The 20,803-nt window shown below is 36.7% G+C and overlaps 2 protein-coding genes across 3 annotated transcripts; one reads left to right on the top strand and one right to left on the bottom strand.

Moving 5' to 3' along the window:
- The first annotated feature begins 233 nt into the window (after nucleotides 1-233).
- On the top strand, nucleotides 234-6,722 carry zdhhc23b (zDHHC palmitoyltransferase 23b). Of its 2 annotated transcripts, none has more exons than XM_079409706.1 (5): nucleotides 234-503; nucleotides 1,128-1,311; nucleotides 1,392-2,072; nucleotides 4,374-4,532; nucleotides 5,510-6,722. In XM_079409706.1, the coding sequence occupies exons 2-5, from the start codon at nucleotides 1,175-1,177 to the stop codon at nucleotides 5,781-5,783; spliced, it is 1,251 nt and encodes a 416-aa protein (XP_079265832.1). In that variant the 5' UTR covers nucleotides 234-503; nucleotides 1,128-1,174; the 3' UTR covers nucleotides 5,784-6,722. The 2 variants fall into 2 exon arrangements, with proteins under 2 accessions (XP_079265832.1, XP_079265831.1); XM_079409705.1 differs by having other exon boundaries at nucleotides 4,365-4,532.
- LOC306865227 (coiled-coil domain-containing protein 191-like) lies at nucleotides 6,595-20,485 on the bottom strand. The gene is made up of 16 exons (XM_079409704.1): nucleotides 20,252-20,485; nucleotides 19,759-19,797; nucleotides 19,282-19,411; nucleotides 19,054-19,194; nucleotides 18,052-18,448; nucleotides 17,287-17,422; nucleotides 17,014-17,204; nucleotides 16,553-16,796; nucleotides 16,048-16,481; nucleotides 14,764-14,855; nucleotides 10,255-10,337; nucleotides 10,079-10,180; nucleotides 8,962-9,105; nucleotides 8,234-8,386; nucleotides 7,106-7,260; nucleotides 6,595-6,945 (listed from the first exon to the last, which is right to left on the bottom strand). Exons 1-16 carry the CDS (start codon nucleotides 20,324-20,326, stop codon nucleotides 6,774-6,776), a joined length of 2,688 nt encoding a protein of 895 aa, XP_079265830.1. The 5' UTR covers nucleotides 20,327-20,485; the 3' UTR covers nucleotides 6,595-6,773.
- Between the last annotated feature and the right edge of the window lie 318 nt (nucleotides 20,486-20,803).

Here is a 20,803-nt window from a genome sequence, read left to right as displayed (position 1 = left end):
CAAAAAAATATATTGTATTACTAATACTTAGTGATTATCTATTTTAACCCTTTGCATTTTCAATTCAATGTTGAAAAATTCTGAAAATAATCAGACTCTGGAAGCATCTGGAAACGGTGTTCTCTGTAACAAACCTTGAGCATCAAATAAAGTTTATAATCGGAGGAAATGAAAGGGTTAGTTTGCGCTGACGTCAGGAAGACTGGCATAAGGGCCGTTTCCATTCGCCAGTCACAAACTCAGGGCGGTCAAACGCGCGTGCTGTGCGCTGCTGCTGTTTGTTACGCGACTTCCTGGTGCTCTTTGTAGTAAACGTCGTAGTTATGGGCTGCTTTGTGTAGTTTTTCTTGGGCAACTCTTCGTAATTTCTGTGGAGTAAATGGCTAAGTAAGCTATAATGCAGCAGCGGGGTAAAAACACTCGAATGTTCCACTAAATGAGACTAACAGCTGGCGCTCACACTGACAGTAGGAACTGCTTCTGCGATATGAATGTGTTCTACTGTAAGTATGAATTTTTTTTATACATATAATCGTCATTTTGTTGAATGACGTGTTCTAGTGTCATCAATCAACCTCATTACTTTAACTTACATCCGACGAACTTCACAGCGTAACCTGTGGAATTTATTTATCTATCTATCTATCTATCTATCTATCTATCTATCTATCTATCTATCTAGTGGAGCTTATTTACTTTATTTATACATGCATACATACCCAAGGTCATAGGTTAAATTCCTAGTGAATGCATGAACCGATAAAATACGCAGAAATAAAAAGTTTATAGTTTTTATGTGTCATTTCAGATAATATTTTACTTTAAATCATGAAAATGCTTTTTATGCTTTTTGGTTATATATAAATAACCCTGTCTCAAATGCTCAGACCTGGATCTATTAATAATCTACTTTTAAACTGATTCCCACACCATTTAATATAATGTGACTCAAGCATGTGCAAACTATAAACCATACACACCACATATAGAAGAAATTGTCCCAGATAGTGCATCCCATCCATTTACATACAGGATATTCTAGGATATGCCAGATTAATGACAAATACAGTGTATATTTTTGTCTACCAATATAAATCTAATAAACATGCAATCTGGTTTCCTCACAGGAATTCAATATCTTCCCTCACCTTCATTTTATCGGCTGACATCCATCATGAAGAAGAGAAGCCGTCGCACACTAGATCAGGATGATTCTCTGTGCTGTTGTGAGTACATCGATCGTCATGGCGGACGTAGTCACATGGCAGCATGTTGCTGTGACTGTGAAGATTTGGATGATGCTTGTGACAGGTGAGCACTTTGGATTCATAGATTTCTACTTGTTTATGGGTAAATGATGAGTGTGACTTAAAATGTTAAACATTTTCCAGATGGATGAAGAAGAAGCCTCAAAGTCCAGACTCTCTGTCCCGGGTTATAAACACGATCAATGATCGTCTGCGGGTGCCCTGGATATCCGGAGCCCGACAAGTTGATATATCAGTGATCCCCCCTCTTATACTACTTCCTGTTTTTTTGCACATTGCAGCTCTGCACTACCTGCTGGGTATTTTAGTGCTAACAGCAGTGCCCATCATGGTCCTTTGGTACTACTATTTCACTCACCGAAAGAAAGGACGCACGTTATTCTTCCTCAGCCTCGTGCTCTTCTCCCTCTTCTACATGTTCTACCTCTTCATCACCGAAGTCGTTCCTCGAGGTGATGTGAATCATCTCCAGTTGGCCGCTGTGACGTCGGGTGTTGCTCTTACGGTCATTTCCCTCATAATCACTAAGAGGGGGCCGGGCTACGTCAGGCCTCATCCAAATGACACTCATAGTACAGTGACCTATCACAAACCTCCACCTGACGTAGATGCTGCCTATCTAAATGGAGCACAGCACCAGGTGGTGATAGCCAATCACGAACAAACTGGTGAATCTGGGACAGAACAGCAGGGTGTTCAGAGGAGGAACTGGTGCGCCGTTTGCAAAGTGGTGCGGCCCCCAAGAGCAGGACACTGCAGGATCTGTGGAGTCTGCATCCTGCGTCTGGACCACCACTGTGTCTGGTGGGTTCATTTAAAAGCACTGCTTATTCAAGAGGGTCTCAGTCATTGTTTTGTGGGTTAATTTTACCAGTCAGTAATACAGTTGTGGTCAGAATTATTGAAACCCTTGGTAAATATGATCAAAGAAGACTGTGAAAATTAACCTGCTTTGTTAATCCTTTTGATCTTTTATTTAAAAAATTCACAAAAAGCTAACCTTTCATTGGATAATAAGAATTTAAAATGGGGGGAAATATCATTATGAAATAAATGTTTTTCTCAAACACACGTTGGACACAATTATTGCACCCCTAGAAATTCTTAAGAGTAAAATATCTCTGAAGTATACTCCCATTCATATTCACAATTTTGAGCACTCTAGGGTGATTATGAACATGAAATTATCCAGCCATAGCTTCCTGTTTCACAGAAATATAAATAGGAGGGAAAACAAAGCCCAAATTCCCTTAATCATCCATCACAATGAGAAAAAACAAAGAATATATTTCTGATGTGCAGCAAAAGATAATTGAGCTTCACAAATTAGTGAAGTGGCTTTAAGAAAAGAGCTAGAGCAGTGAAAATCCCCATTTCCACCATCAGGGCAATAATTAAGAATTTCCAATCAACAGAAAATGTAATGAAACTGCCTGGAAGAGGACGTGTGTCTATATCGTCCTAATGCACAGTGAGAAGGAGAGTTTGAGTGGCTAAAGACTCTTCAAGGATCACAGCTGGAGAATTGCAGAAAATAGTTGAGTCTCGGGGTCAGAAAACCTTAAAACAAAATTGTCAAACAGCCCCTACATCACCACATGTTGTTTGGGAGGATTTCAAGAAAAATTCTCCTAGCTCATCCAAAAACAATCTCCAGCATATTCAGTTATCAGACACGACTGGAGCTTCATATGGGACTGGCTTCTATGGTCAGATGAAACTAAAAAATGAGCTTTTTAGCAGCAAACACTCAAGATGGGTTTGGTGAACATAGGGATAAAAAGTACCCCATGTGTACAATGAAATATACTGCTGTATTTGTGATGTTGTGGACCTATATTTCTGCTGGAGGTCCTGGACATCTTGTTCAGACACATGGCATCATGGATTCTATCAAATACCAACAGATAAAAAATCAATAAGTGACTGATTCTATTAGAAATCTTATAATGGGCCATGTTTGGATCTTCCAACCGTACAATAATCCAAACACAAACCTCAAAAACAACACAAAAATGGGTCACTGAGCACAAAACCAAGCTTCTGCTGGCCATTCCAGTCCTCTGACCTGAACCCTGTAGAAAATGAGTGAGGTGAACTGAAGAGAAGAAGCACCAACATGGAGCTGTGAATCTGAAGGATCTGGAGTGATTCTGGATGAAGGAATGGTCTCTGATCTCTTGTCAGGTGTTCTCTAACCTCATCAGGCATTATAGGAGAAGATTTAGAGCTGTTAAACTGACAAATGGAGGTTTCAAAAAGTATTGAATAAAAAGGTGTCGTTAATTGTGACCAATGTGTATCAGAGAAAAACATTTATTTCATAATGATATTTCCCCCCATTTTAAATTCTTATTATCCAATGAAAGGTTAGCTTTTTGTGAATTTTTTAAATAAAAGATCAAAAGGATTAACAAAGCAGGTTAATTTTCACAGTCTTCTTTGATCATATTTACCAAGGGTTCCAATAATTCTGACCACAACTGTATGTTTGGGTCATATTTCACCCCCAAATTTTTTGCATTGTGAAATATTTTTATGAAAATTAAACACATTTTCTCTGAGTTCTCATTACTGTGAAAAATATCTAATTGTGCAAAAACATATATTATTTAAAGTATTCAGACATGTATTTGTGCTTAATTTGTTGATTATATTTTTATATATATATATATATATATATATATATATATATATATATATATATATATACTGCATGCATAGTGAAGTCTTATCTGCATGCTAATTTTACCTTCCCTGAAACTAAATTTTCATTCATCAAAATTCATGGAATCAAAAAGTGCACAATGACCAGAATTCCTGTATCAGTTGAGTTAGTTTATGTGCTATGCGCTGAATGTATAGCACATAATCCAAATAATCTCAGAACATTCTAGTTGTCCGTTTATGATATATTATGGATTAATATGAATTAATCAGACTTTGTGGTGTTCAGCAGAGCTGTAAAATGCCTTGTTCTTCATGTAAACATATGTGTAATGGAGACAGTGAGGTGATCTCACCCTCTGCATTCTCTTCACTCTGTGTAACTGATATGTGAAAATGATCTCAGTTTGGTGTCTTGTTTGTGTTAAGGATCAACAGCTGTGTGGGGCAGGCCAATCACCGCAATTTCCTTCTGACACTTGTTTTCTTTCTGCTGACGTCGCTGTACGGGATCAGTTTGGTTCTTCGAAGCGTGTGTCCCGACCAGAATGTAATGACTGCACTGTTCTACTGTCCTGATGTCTACAAACAGTTCAGGTGTGGATCCAACTACACAAACTCACAGAAATGCTTTCTCTTGCATTTAATTCAGTAGGTTCTGACCCTATTTTACCACCTCTGTTCCTTCCAGTTGATTAGTTATTCATGGGAAAAAAGTCACTTTGCTGCTTCAAATGCTTCACTATATTTGCACCATATCAGTACTCAGCAGAATTGTTGAGGGTTAAGGGAAAAAAACTGAACACAAATTTGTCTTTCCCAAACATCATCTCCCATTCTTCACACAAACACAAAATCCTGCCCAAAGCTTATGGCACTGGTTAAAGGAATGAATGAACATTTGCTGAAAATTCACTCATCTAAGATGTAGATGAGTATGTTTCTTCATCAGAACAGATTTGGAGAAATTCAGCATTACATCACTTGCTCACTTATTTCTTTGACAAATGTTGTGGGCTGTAGTGTTATTTTAGTATTTATTTTTAAAAGTTTTTTTATTATAATTGTTTTTAGTAAAAATTTTATTAGTATATTTGTTTTAATATTTTCCAGTTTTAGTAATTTTTTAAAATATATATATTTTTTAATTTGTATTAATTTTATTTTTTATTTTAAATTATTTTGAAATAAAATTACATAATTAAATAATAAAAATAATTATTTTTTAATTATCTTAGTAACTGACATAAATTATGTCAGTTACTAAGGCAACGTTTCCAATTGTGGAATTTTCCAGTTTTTCAAGTGTTATTTTTATTTCAGCTTTATCTCAAATAACAAAGAAATATTATTTTTAGTAATTTTAGTTATATTTAACAACATCAACATTGGTTTTAACATGGTTAAGATTTCTTTAACATGAATAAAATTACACGGATCACCTTTAACTTTGGATTCTCAGGTTCACACAGCTTCAATATGATTGTTCGTAACAGCATTTTTATTGTTTAGAGTATTAATAATATAGTATGTTAACTAATGACCCGTTGTTCCTCTGTTTTTCTCTTCATCAGCTCTGCTCTGTGTTTCACCTGTGCCTGGTACAGCGGTATCGTGACTGGAGGTTTGCTGCACCTGCTGCTCTTACAGCTTATCAACGTCAGCTTCAACGTGACTGAACGAGAGGCGCGTCTGGCTCTAAGAGAGAAAACCGCTCGCAGCCTTCTCTGGGGTCTGATCATCGACACCGGCGTTTACTCACAAGGCTTCCGTACTAACTGGACTGAATTCTTGACCATGAGCAAGGCTTCAGAGACATCAAACCATAAACCATCAGATCTGGTATAGAAATTCAACTGTCAAGTCTCTACTGACGGAAAAACAATTGAACTGGTCTTTAAAGTGAATTATCGCTCATATTTAATCCAGTGAAGTATAATGTTGTGCTACTTAATGTCTTCAATATCCATTCCAGAGTCAGTTTTATGGCTCTAAACATTGTGCTCAAGGTCTCATCAAGAGTTGAGTCGTGTGAATCACTAGATGGCAGTGTTGTAGTATGTTACATCTCTACCAGTGTATTTCAAGTACACCATTACTCAGGTGCGGTTAGTGTTTACACAACTTCTATATTATAAAGGTTTCACAAAATACTTTTTATGGTTAATATTAAGAATTAATTAATGAGAATTAATGAAGTATTAAGAAATATATGATGAAATATATTTCCCTCCATTGATTACATAAATCATGCATTTCTGGTTTACATTCACTGCTAATTGGACCAATTATGGATTTGTTTAATATTTGTTCTCTCAACTCCAAAGTGTGTCTTATGTCAATGCACATTCAGAATTAAGCCTTATTTAGTGCCTTTTTGAGACATCAGAAGTGATGCAACACTGCATCTATATCCAGACAGCACACAGCTTTAAAGCTGTCATCTCAGTATGAATGTTTTATGTTGAGCTTCATGTTTGTTATTCGAGGTCTTTGTGCCTGTGTGTGTATTTTCTTTTCATTTGCATCAACTGGGGACAAATCTGTGGCATGTACCATCCAGCTGCATTTTGATGTGCATGAATTATCGCAGCGTTTTTGAATCAGAGTTGTTTTCCTTTCATTAAATGCCTTCTAAAGAAACAGCTGAGAAGCACTTCAGAATCTGGATGTTTATTTGTCTCATGTGAGACAGTTTTATAATGTAATGCATTTCATTTCATTCTACAAGTTGTTCAATTAAACTGTAGCATGGAAAAATAAACGAGCGTAAAATGATTAAACACGGAGGCTCGTCAAGCTGCAGATGTTTTCAATGTAAATCCTGTGTGTGTGCTGTTAAAGAGGATTTATGGAGCGCCACAGGGAGTCAATGGGCGAGGAGTGGAAGTCAGGCAAAATCTCCGCCACTTTACGTCTGAGCTGCTCTCTGCGTGCCTCTCTTTCCTTCTCTTCTCGCAAGACAACAGGAAGTCGCCTCCAGCCAGCAAAACACTTCTTGACAGCTTTCCTACAAAGTCCAGAGAACCAAAGTCAGCAAACATTTTCTTTTTTCTAAATACTGAAAATTCTTAACCCATACATTTCTTTTTCTACTATCTTCAGTATCTTTAGAAAGGATGTTTGGCCTTATGGTGCAGTAAAACTGTCACAATGAATGACGTGCTGACCTGCTGCTGTGCTCCTCTGCCCGTTGCTCATTGTCCCAGGCTGTGATTCGCTGCTCTGTAGCGTGATCCAGCAGGACCGTCAACACCTTCCTCTGGGTCCGTGTCCTATGAAACCGCTCGGCTCGTGCTTCCAGTATAAAGCGCAGATCTTTTAACTGGTGAGAATTGAAATCAAACATAGATAATTGCTCATAATTAAGGATAAGTAAATTAATGAATTAATTAAACTGACGGTAAGTTCTTTTTGCTTGGACCAGTAAGAAACCACAGAGCAAGAAACCCTGGTGGGGAAGCACAACTGATAATTTCTTTAGAAAATGTAAAGATAATAAATGATACATTTTTATTTATATGAATGTAATAACTTATTTGAAATTATTTATTATAAGTAATACAATTATTGTCCATAGATTCTCTATAAGTAAATATGTATTTACAAAATATATATTGTTCTTCTATTAATTCATATTTATTTTGTATTTATAATTTAAATTATTATAAAAGTTAAGAAACTGAATGAATAATAAATATTTAATTTATTTATTAGTAAAGTTAATTTACTAAAACTTATTATTGGATGGTAAATAATTTTATTATAGAAATTAAAATGTCTCATTTTTAATTACATTTATTATAAACAATACAATGACACGTCTATGAATAAATATAAACCTCTATATTTATAAACACTAAATTGATAAGAGCTTTAAATAAATATTAAGATTAAAGTAATGAATATTAAAATTATGACTAAATACATCATTTAATTTGTTATAAATGTATCAATTAATTTAGAAGTCAATAAGACACTTTTGGCTATATCGACTTCAATTTTTTTAATTGAATATTAATTTTTAAAAAAATTAATTACATTATAAATAATTTTATATGTAAAAATGTCTACAAATGTCTGCATATTTATTTTAAAAGACTATTTTTAAATAAATCTTAATATTAAAATTAGTATATTAAAATGATGAATAAATAATATTTAATTTATGACAAATGAATGAAATTATTTATTTAAAAGTCAACAAGAAGTTCACTACAGAAATGAAAAACAGAAAACCTGAAGCTTTTTTAATCCCTCACAGTTTCCTATCAGACTATGTGTGTGTGGCGTTTTACCCTTTTCCAGCTACACACAGCCCTCTGAAGTAAGATCCGGTGATACAGCTGGTTGGCGCTGGCCTCTCTCTCTGCATGGGCCTCATCCACAGACTGAAGCCAGGAGCAGAAGCAGCGTCTCTGCAGAGCCAGTGTGTAATGATCCACCGCTCTCTGGAAGAGACCAAAAAGGCGAAAGCACCCGAACATAAATAACTGCTTTAATTAAGTCCGTCATCATCTCATACATTCCCATGGCATTTATGGATTGCAAACTTTCCCCGGCGATTTCCTGTTGGTACTGTTAAGATGTTATAGACGCACATGCTATTTTTGCAACTAATTGGACCTTGCGGTTTTTGCTTTCATGGATGTGGATCAATAGCTAAACAACAATGCATATTCTGAATTCAAAGCCATTCTGTTTCTCTCTTTGTGTCTCTGTCCTTGTCAATCTTTCCCTCTCAGTCATTCCATCTCCCTCCTGAATCTCAGATATCCGCTCTCTGTTAATTTATTTCGAAAACAGGTGGTTAGCCAGGTGGAAACGCAACAGTATACTGTAAACATCATTAAAATTTGGGGAATGGACCAAGAGTTAATGCAAGGCAACAGCTGGTCTTCCTGTCTGTGTGTGAGCTGCCCATAACTCTTTGGATGAATAATTGAGAGTGGGAGTGTTTGACAGGAAAGCAGGCGAACGGCCTGCGTTGTTACTGTAGGCCGTGTGTGTTTGCGGTAGCGCTGACCTGTGTGTTGACATGGCTTTGCTCCAGCAGGCTTTTCCATGGTGCCAGGCCTCGGCGCAGTAACAGGGTTCTGAGGTAGTGCTGGGCCGCCCGATTTGACATTTCCTGTTCCCGTTCTGCTCTCTTCTGTTTCTCAAGTTCCCTCTAAGTTCACATTAACACACACAAGTTACATAAAACTTACAAAGTGAAGGCTGTGTGCATAAACATGAGGAATACATTAACATTTTTGCATTTTATAGATGCACTTGCTTATGCAAAACTCCTTTTCACAGTGCTACATTGTTATTTTGAGTGGTTTTTAGCATACTGCTAATCAGTTCCTAGGGTGTTCTGGGTGGTTACATGCTGGTATTCTGCAATGTAAAAAGTCAACTTACAATTGTTAACTTAAAGAGCTATTTCTTATGCAAGCCTGTTTCCAACACAGAATTTAAAAAAGGTAATTGTGACTTTTTATCTCACAATTCAGTTTATTTCTCGCGGTTCTGACTTTTTTTCTCAGAACTGTCAGAAACAAAGACTGAATTGTGGGATAAACACAGAACTGCAAGATATAAACTAGCAAGTCTGAATTTTGATTTTATATCTTACAATTCTGTTCTTTGTTTCCCTCATGGAATGAAAACGGTAATTGTGACTTTCTCTCACATATCAGACTTTTCTTCTTCAGATTTGCAAATTCCTATCTAACAAAAGTCTTAGTGAATTGTGAGATATAAACTCAGAATCGCAAGAATAAAATGAGAATTTTGAGATGAAAAGTCTCAATTACCTTTTTTATTTTCCTATTCTGTGGTGAAAATGGGCTACCATAATTTCTGCCTGATTTAACTCATAAAAATGTGTCTTGTTGGTATAAATGCATGTATTCAGATTGATTCAGTGATGTTAAATTATGTATTTTCAGGTTAACATTTTCTTCCTAGATAGGCTTGGGATTATTTCCACCCATTTCATCATTCAAAAAAAGCTGGACATTATAACACCTACTTAAAAAAAAGTAAACACACCCCTCTCCTCAATAATCTGAGCTATCACTCACATCCATAGCATTAACAATTAAAAGTAACAATCCAATTATGTAAAACCCATGATAATGTGTTTGACCGCACACCTTTCTTTGCTCCCTCTTCTCTTCCTTCTTGCTCTCTATCTCCTTTAGTTTCTCCTCTTCCTCAGCTCTGAGTCTTTCGTCCTCAGCTGCCTTCATTTGAGCCTACAGAACAAAAAAGCTGAGATTTGTTTAATCACATTCACACATTTCTCTGCTTGAAGAGTGGCACGTCTTACCAGTTTCTCCTCCTGCTTCTGTCTCCTCCGCTCCTCTATCTCTCTCCTGCGCTCGGCACGCTGCCGTGCTCGTTCCTCCATAGCTGAATGAAACATAAAAAAAGGAAAGTGACAGACAGAGTTGGTGGGGGACCGAGACATCAGTAAAGGGCCAGATTAAAGGGTCATTGTGAAGTTCTGTAGCATTTTCTTCTGACCTTTTAATCAGATTCTTTGGTACAAGTTTGTTTGTGTTGCTTGCATTTGTATTCAAGATGGTGCCCCGTATCACACCGACTGATTTTACTGAGAATCTCATTGTCATTTCACCAGTTAAGTCATGTATTTCAATCAGAAATTCACCATGGCTTGAGGCAAAAATGGCACCAAAAGTGACAAAAAAGTTTTAGAATATAGATATTTAAAATATGGGGAAAATACACTGTATGTAGCACATTCCCCTGTTTTTTTTATTATTTAATCATTTTTCCTCTCATAAATACTTAGCTAGTTGGTATACTATATATATATATATATATATATATACACATACACAGTGGGTACGGAAAGTATTCAGACCCCCTTAAATTTTTCACTCTTTGTTATATTGCAGCCATTTTCTAAAATCATTTAAGTTCATTTTTTTTCCTCAATGTACACACAGCACCCCATATTGATAGAAAAACACAGAATTGTTGACATTTTTGCAGATTTATTAAAAAAGAAAAACTGAAATATCACATGGTCCTAAGTATTCAGACCCTTTGCTGTGACACTCATATATTTAACTCGGGTGCTGTCCATTTCTTCTGATCATCCTTGAGATGGTTCTACACCTTCATTTGAGTCCAGCTGTTTTTGATTATACTGACTGGACTTGATTAGGAAAGCCACACACCTGTATATATATATAAGACCTTACAGCTCACAGTGCATGTCAGAGCAAATGAGAATCATGAGGTCAAAGGAACTGCCTGAAGAGCTCAGAGACAGGATTGTGGCAAGGCACAGATCTGGCCAAGGTTACAAAAAAAATTCTGCTGCACTTAAGGTTCCTAAGAGCACAGTGGCCTCCATAATCCTTAAATGGATGATGTTTGGGACGACCAGAACCCTTCTTATAGCTGGCCGTCCGGCCAAACTGAGCTATCGGGGGTGAGAGAGGTAAAGAAGAACCCAAAGATCACTGTGGCTGAGCTCCAGAGATGCAGTCAGGAGATGGAAGAAAGTTGTAGAAAGTCAACCATCACTGCAGCCCTCCACCAGTCGGGGCTTTATGGCAGAGTGGCCCGACGGAAGCCTCTCCTCAGTGAAAGACACAAAAAAACACCTGAAGGACTCCAAGATGGTGAGAAATCAGATTCTCTGGTCTGATGAGACCAAGATAGAACTTTTTGGCCTTAATTCTAAGCGGTATGTGTGGAGAAAACTAAGCACTGCTCATCACCTGTCCAATACAGTCCCAACAGTGAAGCATGGTGGTGGCAGCATCATGCTGTGGGGGTGTTTTTCAGGACAGGACGACTGGTTGCAATCGAAGGAAAGATGAATGCAGCCAAGTACAGGGATATCCTGGACGAAATTGAGCATCTCTGGAGAGACCTAAAAATGGCTGTCCACCAACGTTTACCATCCAACCTGACAGAACTGGAGAGGATCTGCAAGGAGGAATGGCAGAGGATCCCCAAATCCAGGTGTGAAAAACTTGTTGCATCTTTCCCAAAAAGACTCATGGCTGTATTAGCTCAAAAGGGTGCTTCTACTAAATACTGAGCAAAGGCTCTGAATACTTAGGACCATGTGATATTTCAGTTTTTCTTTTTTAATAAATCTGCGAAAATGTCAACAATTCTGTGTTTCTGTCAATATGGGGTGCTGTGTGTACATTAATGAGGAAAAAAATGAACTTAAATGATTTTAGCAAATGGCTGCAATATAACAGAGTAAAAACATTAAGGGGGTCTGAATACTTTCCGTACCCACTGTATGTATGTATGTATGTATATATATATATATATATATATATATATATATATATATATATATATATATATATATATATATATATATATATATATATATATATATACACACACTGAACAAAATTATAAACGCAACACTTTTGTTATTGCCCCCATTTTTCATGAGCTGAACTCATGTACACAAAAGGCCTATTTCTCTCTAATATTGTTCACAAATCTGTCTAAATCTGTGTTAGTGAGCACTTCTCCTTTGCCGAGATAATCCATCCACCTCACAGATGTGGCATATCAAGATGCTGATTAAACAGCATGATTATTGCACAGGTGTGCCTTAGGCTGGCCACAATAAAAGGCCACTCTAAAATGTGCAGTTTTACTGTATTGGGGGGGTCCGAAAACCAGTCAGTATCTGATGTGACCACCATTTGCCATCTCCTTTGCATAGAGTTAATCAGGTTGTTGATTGTGGCCTGTGGAATGTTGGTCCACTCCTCTTCAAGGGCTGTGTGAAGTTGCTGGATATTGGCAGGAACTGGAACACGCTGTCGTATACACCGATCCAAAGCATCCCAAACATGCTCAATGGGTGACATTTCCGGTGAGTATGCTGGCCATGCAAGAACTGGGATGTTTTCAGCTTCCAGGAATTGTTTACAGATCCTTGCAACATGGGGCCGTGCATTATTATGCTGCAACATGAGGTGATGGTCGTGGATGAATGGCACAACAATGGGCTTCAGGATCTCGTCATGGTATCGCTGTGCATTCAAAATGCCATCAATAAAATGCACCTGTGTTCGTTGTCCATAACATACGCCTGTCCATACCATAACCCCACCGCCACCATCAGCCACTCGATCCACAATGTTGACATCAGCAAACCGCTCACCCACATGATGCCATACATGCTGTCTGCTGTCTGCTCTGTACAGTGAAAACCGGGATTCATCCGTGAAGAGAACACCTCTCCATAGTGCCAGACGCCATCGAATGTGAACATTTGCCCCCTCAAGTCGGTTACGACGACGAACTGCTGTCAGGTCAAGACCCCGATGAGGACGACGAGCATGCAGATGAGCTTCCCTGAGATGGTTTCTGACATTTGTGCAGAAATTCTTTGGTTATGCAAACCGATTGTTGCAGCAGCTGTGCGGGTGGCTGGTCTCAGACGATCTTGGAGGTGAAGATGCTGGATGTGGAGGTCCTGGGCTGGTGTGGTTACACGTGGTCTGTGGTTGTGAGGCCGGTTGGATGAACTGTCAAATTCTCTGAAACGCCTTTGGAGATGGCTTATGGTAGAGAAATGAACATTCAATACACAGGCAACAGCTCTGGTGGACATTCCTGCAGTCAGCATGCGAGTTGCATGCTGATAATATATAATTACTTTATATAATATATAATTACTTAACCTTAATATACAAATTTTTTTTAGTGGAGGGAAAATGAATCAGTTCTGAAAAGCTGACCAATGTGAAGTTCAACAGCAAGATAAAAATAAATAAATAAATATATATATATATATATATATATATATATATATATATATATATAAATAAATAAAGGTATTTAATAAAAGTAGACTTTTTTATAAAAGTAATAATAGTAGTGTTTTTAAGAAAAAAAAAAAGAAATCAGTTTTGAAAATACAAACTCACCAGCGGTGAAGTTCACCTGAATCAGAAAATTACTAAATTAAATGGGAAAAATATATTCAAACATTCTTTGCTTTTCTGGTAAATTTAAACATTTTATTATAAATTTAAAAATAGCATACATGTAGTGTTTTTATACGTGGAAAAATAGTCAGTTCTGAAAATTCAAGCTTAACTGTGAAGCTTAACTGAAAAGAAAATGACTAAATTAAATGTAAAAAATATTTTTAATAAAAATTGACTTTTCTTATTAATTTATACTTCATTTTAACAGTAATGTATGTGTAGGAGGTGGAAAAACAGTTGATTACACAATCAACATGTACAACTGGCTGTGTTAGCAAAACTTGACCTCTCATTTGCTGAGGAAACATTTTGCATCAGATCTGAGCAGGACATTGCCTTGTCAGTTTTTCATTGTGAGAAAAATCTAATTGGTTATTGCCAAGGCCAGGACAGTCTGCCTCACAGATTGAATGATAATATCAAAAATAGTGGATGTCATTGATGAGTCAACAGGGCCTGTAACTCAGCAAGACGTTGATTCACGGAGGCTGTTAACAACCACCCGCTGAGAGACGCGACCATGTGCACAAACTCCCTCAGATACCACTGATGATTGAACAAATACGACTATGTATTCAATAACAACGAAGCTTAAGGTTTTAACACATGGAGGAGCCATTGTGTGGTTTTGGCATTGTTTTATTTTGGCATTGTTCATGGTTTACATATACCGTAGATGCACAAGTGGATTATGAGTGTATAGCGATTGTGTGCTGTATTCAATGCATTCAGTATCAGAGAGGATTTAAAACTAGGGCATTTTCCATGCTTGGAAACACCATAGTGACAGTTTTCCAACTGCTGGATTGTGTATGTGTGTGACTGACCTTGTACTGCAGGATGGGGAAGCGCTGCACGATGCAGAGATGCTGTTTGGTTGATGTGGCTGCTGGCGTTTTCCCCCGAGGCACTCTTTGTTCTGGGATTGTAAGGAGAATGAATATCTTTGTGAAATTGTGACTAATAACAAACATTGTGTCTCCCACGCGAGCACACGGATAGAACAGCTGTGGGAAGTGACCCTTTGGTAAAATCTAGAGGGATTACATTGAGTACATGAAACAAGCCAGTATTACATTCTGATCCACTCTGGTGCCTGAGGAGACAGATTTATTATATTTATTCTGTTCTCTTCATGCGAAGAAACTATAAAGGAAACGTCAGGGTCATATTTCATCCCATATAAAAAAAAAAAAAAAAAAAAAAGATGTTTCACAAAGAAAATGATACCTACTTTAATATTTTTTTTGCATTATTTTAATGCAACTTGTGCACATTTAAATAGTTAAATAGCAGCCTACTGTAATGCACAAAACTCTATTTCTCAAAGTAATAAATAAAAATAAATACTATGCAATAAAAATAATAATATTAAATTTTGTATATAACACACTACCGATCAAAATCTGTTTTTTTTATGTTTCTGAAAAATGTCTCATCTTAACCAAAGCTGCATTTATTCGATCAAAAATAGAGTGAAAACAGACCGTAATATTGTGAAATATTATTATAACTGAAAATAATTGTTTTCCACTTATACTTCACATGATCCTTCAGAAGTGGTGCTTAATATTTTTAATAAAATGTGATACATTTTCATGATTCTTTGATGAACAGAAAGTTCAAAAGAACAGCATTTGTTAATATATTTATTAAATACATTTTATTAGCAATTATAAATGTATATTATATTATAAATAATATAAAATTAAATATATAATATAATATAAATATAATATAAAATATATTATAAAAAATTATAAAAGTAACTTTTGATCGATTTAACATTTTTGCTGAATATAAGTGAATTTCCTACTGTAATATTAATATATTTTATAAGTTTTTATATAAATATATTTTAAGTATATATAAAGTAACACATTTGTAAAACTGTAAGTGTATATCAATCAATCATTTTTTATTTTAATTTATTATTTAATTTAATCAATTCAAATATTTAGAAACATTTTGTGATTTTCATTAATGTATTACACTAATGAGAAAGACTTTGGTATATGGGGGTTTGATTGTCTTTTTGCAAAAAAAAAAATATATATATACATTTTGATTTTGGGGTGAAATATGTCCCAGACAGGGTACCTGGATAGTACCTTGAGGGTTTTTCTGTAATTCCTTTAGCTGTCTCTGTGTTGGGTTTAGGTGGACGGCATGTATTTGTAGCTCCAGAAGGACCTGTTGCCAACAGTGCCGTTTTCTCTGCCTCATGCCTCAGTTCCAGAATGTTCTGTCTCTCTTGCAGATGCTGAATCTGCTCCTGTTGCTCTTTCAGAAGACGCCTCTGCTCAGCTACGGTTTGCTGCAGGGCCGCATGGCGGTGCTTGAACTGTCCAGCGTTAAGCTCTGCATTTCCACTTCGGGAGGTCTGATGCTGTTGCCCCTGACGGGCCTGTTGTAGCTCGGCCAATGAGAGAGCGGCATGACGACGCGTCACCTGCCAGGCCTGAGTGGGCGGGGCCTCTGAACGGCCAGTCTTGATAGTAGCTTGTGCAGTTGGTGAAGTGATTTCTGGAGCTGCTGCCACATCCTGTGGTGGAATGAAGAGGGTTTGTGTAATAGTTTAATCAGAATTAAAAATCTTACAGTATATGTCCTTACCTGATGGCTGATGTTTTCTGTTGGACTGAGTGTTTCAGGTGGATTAGTAACTGGTGGAGATTTTTCTGCCCCTAGTTTCCCAGATGCTGCCGCATTGATCAAAGCAGCCATTTTCCGTCGAGTTTCTTCTTGTTGTTGGAGAAGCTCCTTGCGATGACGTTCTACTTGACACCACACACGCCAATCACCGAGGCAGCGCCTCAAAAGCCTCCTGCGGTCACTCTCCACTGCCTGCTGACAGTGCCTGTGGGAAAGACAGATATGACTTAAAACCAGTCTGACTGCCAACATGAATTAAAGCCTTTAATTAACCTTTAATTAAGCAATTAACATGCTCTTTTAGTCTAATCGTTTAGAGCATTGCATTTCTTTCAAATGTCTATCAGGCTGTTTAAGCCCTATGTTTAGTGAAAGGTTTTTCTAAATTGAGTGAAAGGCTTTTCTAAATTGAGCTCTCCTGCCTGTGCTCCAGTCTTAGCTCCTCTTCAGTCCTTTCAGCCTCTTTCTCCTCTCTTCTGGCCCAGACCAGAGCCCGCCATGCTCGCCACGCTCTCAGCTGCCTCCTCCAATCACACAGCGCCGCTGCTTTGCCCATGCGCACCCGTCTTTCCAATATCACAGAGTACCATGCTGTAAAATGCCTGTGCATGCACTAAAACATATATGCATTGCAACCAGTCAAAACCATAAGAATGTATTGCATACAATATAATTAAACTATAATGTCTTCTAACCTGCAAACTGAGAAGGTGAACTTTGGCTTCCAGCTTCTTCAGCTTAAGTTGAAGGTCTTTTTTCTGTGTGGAATTGTGATGTTTTGGAATGAGAGAGTTTTCAGTGGCCCTTTGTTTCTGAAGCATTTCCCTCTCCCTGTTCAATATTGAAATTAAAAAATGTCACGCAATCATCTCTTCAAAAATCTGAATGCCATTTAAATTAGAAAATAACATAATTGCCCTAAAAGTATCTGGACACTTAAACCACAATTAAAATGTATTAACGTGATTGCATTGAATAAGTGACTAAGTGACATAAAAAAAAAGGATAAATGCGCTTTTCAAGGAAAAAAAACAAAACACAAAAATATGGGCCTCAAGCATTGAGAAATGTGGAAATTTAGTCTGAATAAATATACGACCAGATCCTTCTAACTAGGCTACTTTTCACCAATGGTCTTGTCCTAAAACAGCAAATGAGGGAAAATAAAAAGTTAAATAATCATGCATATATTATTAGAACAACTGCAGTGGATATAGTGGGATGTTTGTGTCCCAAAGCCCCATGGTGCTTTGATCAGGCTCGCCTATGAGCGCTCACATGGTGATTTTTAGTCCCTAACTGACCTCATACATTAACTAAAAATCACATTGTGAGCGGTAAAGATGCAAAGTGGAGTTAGTTGTGAAAAAAGGTTTAGCATAATTAGTGTGCTTTTATTTTGACATTCATACATTTTTAATTGTGGCTAGAGTGCCCAAATACTCTTGTGGTTGTTGTACATGTTTCGTGCAAGCTGCTCCACACTCCTCTTCTCCTCCATCTCTCTGCGTAGGCGAATCATCTCCTGCTGGGTCAGTTCTTCCTGTCTGCGTGCCTCCAGCCTCTTCTTTCGCTGCTTCTCCTTTTCCAGTTGCCATGCATCCTCTCGTGCCTCCCTTAGCGCCTCCTTTTCTTTTCGCAGTTTGTTACGTTCAGCGTCTCGGCGCATGCGGTTGTCCTTCACCTGCTTGTGACGCACCTCCATGGTAATGCTAGGGTCCCTCCATCTCTTCTTATTCTGATCAGAGTTAAGGTCCTCCACTATCCCCAAGTCCAAAACCTCGGTATCCATCAGGTCCTGGAGAATATTGTGCACTACAGTGTTCTCCTCTTCCTGTGCTAGGTGAAAGTACATGTCTAATAATAATAGACAAACTCAGGATTAGATCAGTGTTTTTAATGTTAACTAAAACAAATGAAAAACTAATAAATTATTATTAACTAATAAAAATGTATTTGGTAACTGAAATAGAATTTATTATTTATTAATATTATTCTTTTTTTTTTTTTTTTCAATTTGTAGTAATTTTTGTCATTTTTAGTAGGTTTTTTACATTCATTTTTATTTCAGTTTTAGTCATTTTAGTGCCAAGTTAAACTAAATTAAAATGAGATGTTGCTTTGGCAACAAGCTGATTTATTTATTTTTTTCAAGTAAAATCATTTTTTCTTCTTTTAGTTTTTTTAATTTTAGTTGTATTTAACTATAATAACCCTGAACTGAATCTTGAACCATGAAAGTTAAGTTATACAGAAATATAAAAAACAAATAAAAATGACTAAAGCACATATAAAATTACTAAAACTTAAATTAAAACTGGAAATATAAAAATAAAAGCTAATTGAAAATATTAAGAAATATTATTATACTATATAAATAACACTACTTGTCTAGATTTCATGGAATTTTTAAGGTAAACTTCAGAAAAACAAAGAAGGTGCTTTCTTCATTTCATGTGTACCATCAAAGTTATTATAGCTGGATTGTGGATTGGATTTAACAAGTTGTTTGGATTCTTCCATCTCCTCTTCCTCCTCGTCATCACCCATTTCAAGCTCTAGACGTAACTTCTGGTTCATCCATTCACTTAGAATGGACTGAGCTGTGGAATACAAGTGGAACTGTGGAAAACTGATTACAAAATCCTGCACATGCATAAAGTGCTGAATATTAATTTGTTAAATATTACCTTCACTGTATGCATCATCATGATCCTGTAGCTGCTCTACTGTCTGCAGCGCCATTCTGTTTTTACCACCACATGGTTTCTTGATGGAAAACACCTCAGCTACAGCAAACTCTGAAGCCTTCTCCACCCTCTAAGAAGAATGAAACACAAAGTTTGATTATAAAAATAAAATGATATACATAAATACAGACCATGCATCCCTTGTAAAAAACACATTTCAAACACTTTCGGAGTGTTAACTGCAATTAATAAATAATAATAAATATTATGGAATGCACTAAAAAGTGCACTTATGTGTAAAGAAACAGTCACGAAAGAGTACGATACTTAAGTGCACAAGTGATTATTATATTATTTGCAAGTATGTTACAAGTGCACATTAAATACAATTAAGCACACTTCTTTTTCACAAGCAATGACATACATTTGCATTAATTTTCTGCATGACATGAATTCAAAGGATTGAAATGTACTTACCTTCACCCACTGCTTTATGTCATTCTCATTCAGCTGCACCTGCAATATGAGATATGAATTCAGCTCTGCTCATTGTTTCAATTCAAAGTAGACTGAGAATTTATAATGTATTACCGGCTTCTCTACAGTCATAAGCTGATCATTGGGTTAAACCAAGAGCTTTCCAGCCTTGTTAATGTCTGACCTTGACATAAACTGATATGAATATTTAGTCACACTGGCCTCACACATCTAATCCCTGGATAAATATCCCGTGTTACCTTAAACTGTCTCTTTTGTAGATACACCTGAAGGGGGTTTCATTGCACATTTGAGCTAAATCCTTCTGCTGAGCCACAAATCTATTCATTACTAATAACCAAAGATAACCTGAGTGTGTGACATTTATTTAGATTAATACCTCTGGCTTGATATTGTAAACGATGAAAAACACTATTCCGAAGCTAAATCTTTGAAGAACTGAGTGAGAAAAGAGAAAGCAGGTTTTACTTGCCTTATTACTGCCTGGTATTTTAGTCTTTGTCGTTTTCCAACGAAAAATATCCGGTCTGTGCATGGGGTATGCCATGGTCGCTTGTAGACTAACTTACATGGGCATGCATTTGGATTGTAAGCTATATAGTAAATCTAATATATTTTCACATGTTTGTAAAGTGTACGTAGCAGCAATTTACAGTGTAGGATAACCAAAAATTTTGTGAGAAACTTTAAGCCCAGCAATGGAATTGTGGGTTTTGTAGTTTACGCAAACTGACGCATCATGAGTTCGCGCCTAAAAAGAACTACATATCCCAACAAGAACTGACGAGAGCTGAAGCGTCTACTTTGAAACCATGGAGACGGTTACCATAGATATGTATGTGGTTCTTGTTACACCACAGAACTCTTTGTTTAGATCTTACGATCATACACACACATATATATATATATATATATATATATATATATATATATATGCTTACGACCCTACCGGCTCTTGTGTGATGATATTGTGTGAAGACGAACTATTAAGCCAAATGTATTTATTTCAGATCTTAACCCTATA

The sequence above is a fragment of the Barbus barbus genome (assembly GCF_936440315.1).
Source record: "Barbus barbus genome assembly, chromosome: 46".
Taxonomy (NCBI): domain Eukaryota; kingdom Metazoa; phylum Chordata; class Actinopteri; order Cypriniformes; family Cyprinidae; genus Barbus; species Barbus barbus.
Note: the sequence above shows the minus strand (reverse complement) of the source record. Positions and strands in the feature narration are given on the sequence as shown.

Excerpts from the sequence above, each read along its gene's own strand:
- LOC306865227 (XM_079409704.1), bottom strand. The coding sequence starts at position 20,326 with ATGGCATACCCCATGCACAGACCGGATATTTTTCGTTGGAAAACGACA. Across the intron at positions 17,205-17,286 it reads TTCACCTTCTCAGTTTGCAG|TGCATGCACAGGCATTTTAC; the intron begins GTTAGAAGACAT and ends TATATGTTTTAG. Across the intron at positions 6,946-7,105 it reads GCAGAGGAGCACAGCAGCAG|GAAAGCTGTCAAGAAGTGTT; the intron begins GTCAGCACGTCA and ends TGGACTTTGTAG.
- zdhhc23b (XM_079409705.1), top strand. The coding sequence starts at position 1,175 with ATGAAGAAGAGAAGCCGTCGCACACTAGATCAGGATGATTCTCTGTGC. Across the intron at positions 1,312-1,391 it reads TTGGATGATGCTTGTGACAG|ATGGATGAAGAAGAAGCCTC; the intron begins GTGAGCACTTTG and ends AACATTTTCCAG. Across the intron at positions 4,533-5,509 it reads GATGTCTACAAACAGTTCAG|CTCTGCTCTGTGTTTCACCT; the intron begins GTGTGGATCCAA and ends TCTCTTCATCAG.